Source organism: Chenopodium album, chromosome 1, assembly GCF_948465745.1.
Source record: "Chenopodium album chromosome 1, dcCheAlbu1.1, whole genome shotgun sequence".
Classification (NCBI taxonomy): domain Eukaryota; kingdom Viridiplantae; phylum Streptophyta; class Magnoliopsida; order Caryophyllales; family Amaranthaceae; genus Chenopodium; species Chenopodium album.
Window position 1 is genome coordinate 2,146,622 of NC_137834.1, and position 11,742 is coordinate 2,158,363.

General features: G+C 32.2%; 1 protein-coding gene across 1 annotated transcript; it reads left to right on the forward strand.

Annotated features, from left to right (window-relative positions):
* The first annotated feature begins 1,883 nt into the window (after positions 1-1,883).
* LOC145564052 (uncharacterized) lies at positions 1,884-4,871 on the forward strand. Its single transcript, XM_081624409.1, has 5 exons — positions 1,884-2,174; positions 2,418-2,531; positions 3,614-3,688; positions 4,062-4,127; positions 4,743-4,871. The coding sequence occupies exons 1-5, from the start codon at positions 1,884-1,886 to the stop codon at positions 4,863-4,865; spliced, it is 669 nt and encodes a 222-aa protein (XP_081480535.1). The 3' UTR covers positions 4,866-4,871.
* The last annotated feature ends 6,871 nt before the right edge of the window (positions 4,872-11,742 follow it).

Sequence of the window (11,742 nt, forward strand, 5' to 3'; positions counted from 1 at the left end):
TCATAGGGATACTCTATCTCCTTTCTAGAAAAAAATAAAATAAAAAAAATCATTCAAGATACATATGATTCTAGCTGATTGTAAAACACCAGATATTAATCCTTTACGATACTTCTTTGATAATGTAATTAGCTCCAAATCAAATATCATTAATCGTAATCTCAAATATCATGGTAATTCCATATCACATCGTGCTTATTTTCTTAAATACAAGATAATATTGATACTTAAATTAGAAGAAATACAAGGAATGGAAATAATTAAAAACAATCAAACATATCAATCAAGAACACATAAGTAGAGAAACGGGCATAATTGCATAAAAATAAAAATGCTTTGAAAATAAACATGTTATATGTTTGTTCTTTTATGATTTCATGCACATAAACGCGTAATTAAGTCCTCATAAATTACGTTTGCCGTTTCTCCTCACTTAAAAGAAGATCCCAAAAAAAAAAAAAAAAAAAAAAACTAAAAAAGAAAAAGAAAAAAAAAGGTATAAATGAGCTTGGTGGAGGAATGCTTGTCACCTACTCATATAAGCTTCCAATCTCCACCTTCTTCTCTCTCACATTAACTTTTGTGCAAAAAAAACACACCTCACGCAAAGTTCACCCCTCACTAGGAATGGCAACGGATCGGATTCGGGTCGGATGTGGCTAAATCCGAATCCGATCCATTTAGTAAACGGACCCTGGACTTGGATCCGAATCCGAGTCCGAATCCGAAAAATCCGAGTCCGAATCCGATCCGACTCGTAATTTTCGGATCCGAATCCGGTCCGTTTATTCGGACCTCCAAAATGGTCCGAATTTTATTTTTTTTTTTTTTTTTTTTTTGTAATGTCATATACCTATAATTGCTTGTATTGTCATACCAATTAAAGTATAAACATAACATATTTAAATTATAAACTAAGTTACATAACAAAATTTTGCTACAAAACAAGCAAATAATTGTCCCAAGTTATAGAGCATATGCTTATACTCTCGGATTCGGACTCGGATCGGACTCCGTCGGACTTTGCGTAGGGTCCAAGTCCGATCCACCTCCTATTCGGATTCGGATCTATTTTATCGGATTCGGACTAATTTTAAACGGATTCGAATCGGATTTTTTCCTTCGGATCGGATTCGAATCGAACTCGGATTAAATTGCCATCCCTATTTATGTGGAAGAAAGGAGGAAATTTAATTGAGCAACAGTAGACTTCTTAAAACAATAGAAAATAAAAACAAAAAGGAAAGGGTATGGGACTCGAACCCCCAACCATCTAGAATGTTTAAAGCCACTGTAACCACTAGATCAAGACGCACTATTAATAATATTTTGCGAATTATAATACTTATTAATTTTTTTCTAAATGTTTGGGGGTAGCACGTGCTACCCCTGGTTCTTAGTAGATCCGCCAGTGAATCTCACTTGCTCATTACTCGTTATCCTTCCATAACCACGTGCTACCCCGGTTCCTTAGTAGATCCGACAGTGTTCTCACTTGCTCATTACTCGTTATTTTTTTATAACCCGAATAGCCAACTTACGTTATGCCGAACTACTTTGACCGACTTGATACTCATTTTCTTGATATCTAGTCATAGATTCGTAGTACTGTAATTTTCTGGCTTTGTTTGGTGTGTTGGGTTTTCCTATTATCCAACAACTTAAGCTTCTGTCCAACTATTTTATGTACCTACAATATTTTATTCTAATTACTTATTCAACTTCGAAAAAAATATATTATTATTCACTATTAGTTCAAATTTGATGACATTGGCTATTAGAATTAAGTGACGCATATTTTGGATTATCTTAACTTGTAAAGGGGTATATATATGTTATGTACTACGTAGTTAGGATTCTGTTTTCATCAACACAAAATAAACATGAATAGTAAGGCTTCTAGTAGTACCTCATCATATTCCGCAAAAACTATCAATACTCCTTCCGCTAATTTTAAAATTGCTTTACCAAACTTAGATGTTGAATACATTGATCATAATCTTCAACTTATTTTTGATTTTAACAAAAAAAGTATAATTAATGATGAAGATCATCATCAATTGTCCGATGATAATCTTTTCCAAGGTCACTCATCAGAACCTGAAATTGATACATCGTTACTATCTCATAATGATCATCATCATCCTATGCATGGGATAAATTTGCAAAATAAGGTAATTTTTTTTCTATATTCTAAACATTATGAAGTATTTAGTGAGAAGTTATAGTTTAAAATTCGATCATTTTGCAATATTATTTAATAAAGCATACTATTACATGTAATTTTTTTCAAACTATATATATTAATCAATTGATTTTTGTTCAACATTCTATTACAAAAAGTCAATTGTAAATTACTCATAGTTTTAATTCTGCTGTAACACCATTAATTTTCGGGTTGATACTTTTTGGTGTAGGGTAAAAATTTAGAAAGTGCTGATGGTGACAAACTTAAAGGAAAAGAACTTATGAAGCACAAACGAACATGTTCAACTAACGGAGATCATGGTGCTACAAGGAAGGTATCTAAGGTGAGAGACCAATGCAAAATTGAGCGCTTTTTTTTAATTAATAATTCTTTAACAATAGAAACATTTTTTGTATAAATTATTAAGTGTTAGACACTTTTTCCTTAGATTTTCCTTAAAAAAAAAAAAAAAAAAAAAAAAAAAAAAAAAAAAAAAAAAAAAAACTTGTCCTTAGATGATGTGACAATAAAGGATACACAAGTAGACCTGCTAACTTGAACTTATATGTGAATATGTCGTTAAGTTCGTTGTTGCTTAGTTATGAATTACTCTGTATTACATTTTGAGTGCATGTAAATATTTTTTATTTTTTATTAAATATCATTATCATGCACCTCTCATTATCTATAAATATAACTAAATAAATAACTGCTGACATCATCATTTACAAGTGTCAATTTCTCATACAAAATTTTCCCTCTAAAATTTTGGTAACATTATCTTTTTTTTTTTTTTCAAGATAAAAAAAATGTTTGGAATTAGTTAATAATCGCACATTTCCTAAAATATTTTATGCTAAAATTGACTAATTACACAATATTTCCATGGATTAAAATTAAAAGTTTATCTCCCCCTAATTTATACATTTATAGTGTTGTTTTTGGTGTTTCCATTATTCCTTATTAGTTCTTAAAAAAATAATGGAGGATGAACAGTGAATTAATGAAGCATATAGTATATTATATTATTATAATACTCTATATTTAACATCATATCTTTGGCAATAGCTCAATTTTATCTAATAAGAACGCACATGATTCATTAGTGTTTTTCTTAAATATGTATTACGTACAACTAAATAAGCAAAACAAATATTACATCGTGCATCCACTAACCTAGTTTAATTTAATCAGAATAAATGAGATATTCTTAAGAAAATTAATGATTTTATAATTAATATAACATTTTATAGTCATAAAGATCCATCATCTTACAGTATGTTTTTTGGGCATCTAGCTAGGGTGTGAATATATATCTATATATTTTATTTTGACGTGAAGGGTCGGGTTAGTGATATTCCTATCAAGTCATTGATAATACTTGTATATATAACTGTTGCTTGTCTTTTGTTTTATAATTCCCAGAGTCGTATTAGAAGACAGAGGCGAATTAGTGAAAGGTTACAAGATCTGCAGAATCTAATTCCTCATTCTCATGCGGTAATTTTTTTTTTTCGTTGCATATATAAATCAATAAATTCTTGCTATTATAAGGTCGTTTATCTCTTAATAAAAGCCTCTTGAATCTATATAGGGTAACCTAAATTGGAACCAAAACCTGTTAGGAACAGTTTTCGGAACCGGAACCTAAAAAAAGAAGATTCCGATTCCGGATAGTAAAATTGAGAACTACTTGTTCGTTGCAACGTGTTCTGGTTCAGGTTCTCAGTTTTTTAAAACCATACCGAAACGTATAGGGTATTCGGTAAATTGATAAGTACTCCGTATATAACATTATTTTATTTCGTCTTATTTAATGGTGAAAGTCAAGATTAAATTAATAGTGTTGCTAAATATACATATGATATTGCAGAAAGACCACGCATCCATCCTTGATGATGCACTTGAGTATATCAAATACTTAAAGCTCCAAAATGAGGTAATCTATATTCTATGCTCCGTGGCCTAGTAGCTTGTTAAGATGTTATAATTTTGCAATTTTTTTTTTTCTATAAACTATCGTATGTAGTTATATACTTATATATAATTCAGTATGCTCAATTTTTTTTTGAGAGCATTCATTATACAAAATTCGTAATTATTAATAATAACTTGTATGACGGATGATTATCAATAATTTATACAAATCTTTGTTTCAAAAAAATAAAATAAAAATGCTTCGTATATACAGTATAACTCTAAAATTATACACCGTACGTCCATACCAATAATAACGTTATTCGTGAGTCATGGCAATGCTACTTTAATTTGTCTTCAAGAATATAACTATTCGTAATAAATTTCAATTATTATTTTGAATGTGGACAAAAGTATCTTTATATTATAAAGTGATATCAAGAGTATAATCTTATTATTTGATTATTTCCTCAACATTTTACATCAAAATAAATTGGGTCTAAAATTTCTAATTTACTTTTTGTACATTCTAAAAATGCTACGACTTACTTATAATTGTCACGAGGTGACGAGGTGGTTCAAGTAAGCTAAGGTTAGCTAGCTAAGTATCATTTTAATCTCCCATAATTTGACACAGTCGATCTTGGAATGGAATGAAAAGAGGCGGCTCCATCAAATTCAATATGCTTCAACATTATTTATGCCAGTTATGATGTCGCCTGCCATGTACAAGTATACAAATTGGTGCCGTAAATTTTGATACAACGAACATACCAACCTACGGAAGTTGTTATACTTATACCATGGGGTGCAATTTGTTGCATATCATGGTCAAATATTATATGCATGTGTGTGTAAATTAGTTTTAAAACAGTATTTATGTAAGGTTTACTCATTCGTAATTTGTAAGCGTTTTGTAATATACGAAGTAGTAATTTAATAGTATTGTAGTGGATATTAAACATTCACAACTATATCTATTTGTAGACCTGAAAAAATATGCTTCCATTAGTAAGATTATTGTTTGCAATAAAAGATTTTGCCAAACGTTGTTCATTTTCTTGTTGGCTCTACTAGTGATGAGCTAGAAAATTGCTAAACACAGACTATTTTTGTGGTGTAGAAAGAACACTAAGGACAATGACTTAAACGAAATTTAAGTAATTTTTATTTGTTACTTTAAACGACTAATCAACTAAACTAGCTATTGACATTCATTAAAGATAGCTAATTGATAATTAGCATATGATTTCACATATATTTCGGTTCACATGATGAAAAATTGTCATTCTAGTCTTCCAGCTAAAGTTGATTGGTCGGTACATATATATATATTCCATATTATTACTCCGTAAGTGATATTGGATGGGATGATTTTACTATCGGGTTAAATATCACATAAAAATATATCAGTTGAAGTGTCTTCCTCCATGCATGCAATAAGTTAAACTGTACTTGACCTCTTAAAACAAAGGTTATTGTTTAACCATCTAGGCTAACTGTCAATTATGCTTTAACCTTGCACAATAAATAATATTATATTACAAAGTATTGTAGAGACATAATACATACAAACTGTTAGATGCTCTTAAAAATTATTAGCAGTTGCACAACTATTAAAGTAGGAACCCGAGGCAATGCCCAGGCTACTCACTAAATCTATACTAATATATTAAAAGACGTTTATAAGAATGTCCGCGTGTCACGTAGACTCCCCTCATTACGCCACGTCACCAATTCAACTAATCATTATGCCATGTCATGCACAAGGTGTTCCTAAGAACGTCCACGTGTCACGTAAACTAATCATTACGCCACGTCATGCACTTATAATTAAAAAAACGGCTATTTCACCAAATGCCACTGAGTAATTTAAAAATTTACCAAATGCCATCGGACTTTTCAGAATTCACCAAATGCCACCCAGTTTTTTAAAAATTCACCGAGTGCCATTAATGACCAACGGCCGTTAACTCTGTTAGCTAGTCATTAGGGGTTAATCATGACACATGTCATGATATAATTGGTTAATTTATCTTAATTCATAAAAATTAAAAAAAAAAACTAAAAAAAAATAAAAAAAACCAAAATAAAAAAAAAAACCACAAAAATTTCCCAGCCATCCCCACCACCGCCAAACCCAAGCCCCATCCCTTACCTTGCCGAGAAATGGCCGGCCACCACCTTAACCACCAAATATCGGTCGGCCGACCCTTTAGCCCCGCACCTGACCCACCGCCGACCCCCAAAACCACCCACGCTGCCCGCCCCGACCCCAAAAACCACCCACACGTACAGTCGCCCCGACCCCCAAAACCACCAATAAAACGCCCCTCCTCTCTTCTCCCACCGTCGAAACGACCGATTTTGAGGGTGGGAAAGGAAGGAGCGGCGATTTTGGCGATGGAGGTAAGGAGAGGGTGCTTGATTTTGGCGATTTTGGTGACGGAGGTAAGGCCGTAAGGCGACCGATTTTGATGTTGGTGGTTTATGGGGTCGGGGCAGTTTGTGTGGGAGGTTTTGGGGGTCGGCGGTGGGTCAGGTGGGGCACCTAAAGGCCGGCCGGCCGATTGCTGGTGGTTAAGGTGGTGACCGGCCGTTTTCCGGCGAGATAAGGGGAGCGGCTAGGGTTTAGCGGTGGTGGGTAGCTGGCTGGGAAATTTTGGTTTTTTTTTTATTTTTTGTTTTTTTAATTTTTATGAATTAAGATAAATGGTCCAATCATATCATGATATGTGTCATGATTAACCCCTAATGACTAACGGAGTTAACGGCCGTTGGTCATTAATGGCACTCGGTGAATTTTTAAAAAACTGGATGGCATTTGGTGAATTCTGAAAAGTCCGATGACATTTGGTGAATTTTTAAATTACTCAGTGGCATTTGGTGAAATAGCCGTTAAAAAAAATGTTTTCCACAAGACTTGAACACGCAATCTCTAAATTTAAAACTAATAAGTGTTTTACCACCAAGCTAAATTATTTTTTATGTATTTTTTTTAATACAAAATATTAATATGTAACGACAAATGACAATTCAATATGAACAATAAATTAAAAATTAAATTGCAAAAAATTTGAGTTATAAATTACAATGTATATATATTAATGATCAACCCTATGTAATAACTCGGGGCATCACCCGGGCTCAAAAACTAGTTTTTTGTTTAAAAAGTTGGTGTACAACAGTACATTATAGACCAAGCTTCGAGTCGGTTTGTGCATTATTTATAAAGTTATTTCTTTGTTCGAGTTAGTTTTGGATGTTAAATTATAATAAAATTTCTGATGGATTAAAATTGTCCTTAATACAGAGTATTATATTATAGGATGATAGTATAACATGTAAACAAATGCATTTTTGGTTCAAGTGAATATTTTATAATACAGTACTATAATAATGACAAATTATGGGTGAAGAGAGAATGAATGGCTTGATTATTATTCATCGATAGGTAGAGTATTTATACAAAACCTACGCTCATAAGATAGGAAACAATATTCCTAAAGATATACTAACATAACCATAAACCCTAAAGATATATTCTCAAAAATAATATCTTAACATAAATATCCTAAATATATTATTCTCTAAATGATATCTAAGGAAAGATATCTCATATCTCTAACAAATAACTTGTGCAGTATATAGTTTTAAATCTATTATTTCTCTATACTATCTTTAAAAAAAAAAAAAAAAATCTAGTTGAATATTATATACATAACCTTAATTATTACCGTCCTTAGTTTTCTTGAATATAAATTACTCAGGGGGTTGTTTCATAGGATTATCACTGCAATTGAATTTGGAATCCTATGATACTGCTATCACCTCACAAACACCTTACCAAAATAATACGGAGTAATCATAATTTTCCGAACAGTTATTAATTATTATCATAGCCATGTTGCATTACCGAGAATAATACTATACAAAGCAGCAATTCATCATACTCCCTCCGTTACGAATAACTCGCAATAATTACTAAAAATGGCCGTTACACATTACTTGCAACAAACTTATTTCTTTCCTTTTATGGAAATTTTTTTGTGTGATTTTACAACATTACCCTTACTTTTTATACTAAACACCCTAATTAAACAACTAATTTTATCTTATTAACTTAAACCTAACATTGATTAACTTAAGCATTTCTACCAAAATCATTATCCTTCTATCTAAATTCATCACCACCTTAATTGGAAACCACCACCACCACCACTACTACCACCGGATCTCCACTCTATTTACCCAGAATTTCTCTCTCTTTGTCATCTCCCCCGATCTCCATTCTACCACCGACCTCCATCGCAACCATGCCGTCTTGCTTGTCGTCGCCGCCTTTTTCTCTCTCTTCCTTTCCTTGCTGCTTCGTGGTGGGTGGTTGGTGATAGGTGGTGGTGCTGGTTGGTGGGTTGTGAGTTTCGGGGTTGTCGGCGGTGGATCTGGGTTCGTGGGTCTTGGGTTTCGGGGTGGGTGGTGGTGGGTTGTGGGTCGGTTCGTGGTGGTGGGTTTCGGGGTTGTTGGTCTGGGGTAGGTTATGGGTTTCGGGGTGGGTGGTGGTGGGTTGTAGTGGGTTCGGGGTTGAAGGTCTGGGGTTCAGGGGTGGGTGGTGGTGGGTTCGTGGGTGGTGCGTTTCGGGGTGGGTGGTGGTGGGTTTCGGGGTTGTGGGTTGTGTTCGCAGGTGGTGGTGGTGGGTTTCGGGGTTGTGGGTTGTGTTCGCAGGTGGTGGTGGTGGGTTTCGTGGTTGTGGGCTGGGTTCGCAGGTGGTGGTGGTGCTGGGCTCGTTGGTGGTGCGCTGGGTGGTGGTGGGTTCGGTGGTGCTGGGCTCCGTTCGTGGTGCTTGGTGTTAAGTTTTTTTTTTTTTTTTTTTTTTGGATTAATATTAAGCACATCCCTTATTTTCCAATAATCACACTTAGGATATTTTGCCTAGGAGTCCGCAATTGACCCCCTTTGTTGCGAGTAAATCGTAACGGAGGGAGTAATAAAATAGGTAATAAAATATAATCCAAACGCGGTACAAAATGGCAACATATGTAACATACGAGTAATTCATTACGTAAAGTGGCAATCTATGTATCATAATACATTAATACACTACGGTGTTAAAAGCTTATAAGAATAAATATATTGAACATACTAAAATTATACATTACTCGTATATACAAGCATATACTATATAAAACCAAAACTTGGGCTAGTGCATGAACTTGGATATGAGCCATTGGATTATACGGACGGCGTACATCTGTACATGTATATAAGACTAATAAGAGGTCCGTATAAGTTGTATAACTCTAATCAAAAAATGAAAGATCAAACCAGCAGTACTAAGTACGACTCCTTATTATTCTTTCCAAACTTTTAAAGACAATAATATAATATTATTACTACGACGTCCCTTGAAAACTTAGGGGCTCATCCTCATGATCATCACTTGGATGCTCAATATACAAAAGAATATGATTTGTATCTAAGGGTGTGGGACCATCCATACACTTCCTCAAGTATATCAAACTCTTCATCATCAGATCAGGTTCATCTGCATGCTTATTAGCTAGGATCATAACGTAGAGTCCTAAGTATTACTTATTATTTCATAATAATAATAATAATGAGAGTGAGGGATAGCTCAAGTGGTTAGAGCTTCCCTCCCGATTCCAAGAGATCTTGGGATCGATTCTCACCCCCGCCCTTGTGGCTCTCTAAACACCAAAATAATAATAATAATAATAATAGGCAGGGAAAATATACAATTGCACAAAGTATTGTTTGCTAGACTTATTACCTCATTTTCCTCGTAGCTATACTATATATACGTAGTATATATATTTACTAGTATTTATTCTTTTTTTTTTTTTTTGAAACATAGATACCTAAGGCCCTGTTCTTTTGAGTTTCTGGGCAGAGCAGAGCAGCAGAGCAGAGCAGAGCAGATTTCAGCCAAGCCGAGCAGAGCAGAGCAGAGCAGATTTTATTATTATTATTATTATTATTATTATTATTATTATTATTATTATTATTATCATTATTATTATTATTATTATTATTATTATTATTATTATTATTATTATTATTATTATTATTATTACTACTACTACTACTATTATTATTATTACTACTACTACTACTACTATTATTATTATTATTATTATTATTATTATTATTAAATATTAATTATTGTTATTATTAAATATTAATTATTATTATTATTATTATTATTATTATTATTATTATTATTATTATTATTATTATTATTATTATTACTACTACTACTACTACTACTACTACTAATATTATCGCATTATTATTATAATCATTAAATTTTTAAAGTTAAATATTAATTATAATTATTATTTAATTATTATTATTAAAAATTAATAATTAGTATTATCTTTAAATATTAGTCATTATCTTAATATTAATTGCTATTATAAAAATCAGTTATTGTTATTATAATTAATATTATTAGTTACAAATATTATTATTACTGTTAGTATAATTACTATTATTATTACTATTATTATTATTATTATTATTATTAAATATTAATTATTATTGTTATTATTATTATTATTATTTTTATTAATAATTATTAATAATTTATTATTATTATTATTAAATATTAATAATTATTTATTATTTATTTTTATTTTTTTATTAAATATCAATAATTAATTATTGTTATTATTATTATTAAGTATTAATTATTATTATAATTAAATATTAATTATTTATTATTATTAAATATTATTTATTTATTATTATTATTATTATTATAAAATATTAATTATTATTATTATTAAATATTAAATATTAATTATTTGTTATTATTAAATATTAATTATTATTATAATAATTTAATATTAAGTATTAATTTTAAGTAGAACAGAGCAGGGTAGAGCAGAGCAGAGCAGATTGAAGCAGAGCAGAGCAGAGCAGAGCAGATTTCAGCAAAGCAGAGCAGAGCAAAGCAGATTTCAGCAAAGCAGATTTCAGCAGAGCAGAGCAGAGCAAAGCAGCTCTAAAGAACGGGGCCTAAGCTAGCTCTATCTTTATATATTTTAAAAGTATATGTATAACTTTTTTAACAATAAACCTTTACAAGAATTGATGTTTTTAACGTCACAAACAAATCATGTAGATGGCTGCTAGGATACCAAATACTTCCTCCGTTACGCATTATGTGCAACAAATAGGTTGACACGAACTCCAAGACAAAAGATGCTAAGCCTTGATTAGTAAGATTAAAGGGTAAGTGATTAAAGAGTGGTATGACTAATAGTTTACCACATCACCACCAACTAACACCCCACCACCACCACTATTATATCCGTACACCACCTGAAACCCCACCACCAGCACCACAACCAAAAACTCCACCACAACCATGACCACAAACTCCACCAGAGAAATCCCAAAACCTAGGCCACCACCAAAAAAACTCCGTAAATTCGCCACCACCAGAAACAACAACCTCGACAACCACCAGCTAGCGAAACTCTGTAACCCCGAAAACCAGAAATGACCACCACCACCAGAAACTTCGAAATCCACCTGTGAAATCCCGAAGCCCCGACCACCAGCACCACAATCCCGAAACCCCCACCGTATACTAGTGAAATCCCGAAACC

Excerpts from the sequence above, each read along its gene's own strand:
- LOC145564052 (XM_081624409.1), top strand. The coding sequence starts at position 1,884 with ATGAATAGTAAGGCTTCTAGTAGTACCTCATCATATTCCGCAAAAACT. Across the intron at positions 2,175-2,417 it reads GGATAAATTTGCAAAATAAG|GGTAAAAATTTAGAAAGTGC; the intron begins GTAATTTTTTTT and ends TTTTTGGTGTAG. Across the intron at positions 2,532-3,613 it reads CTACAAGGAAGGTATCTAAG|AGTCGTATTAGAAGACAGAG; the intron begins GTGAGAGACCAA and ends TATAATTCCCAG.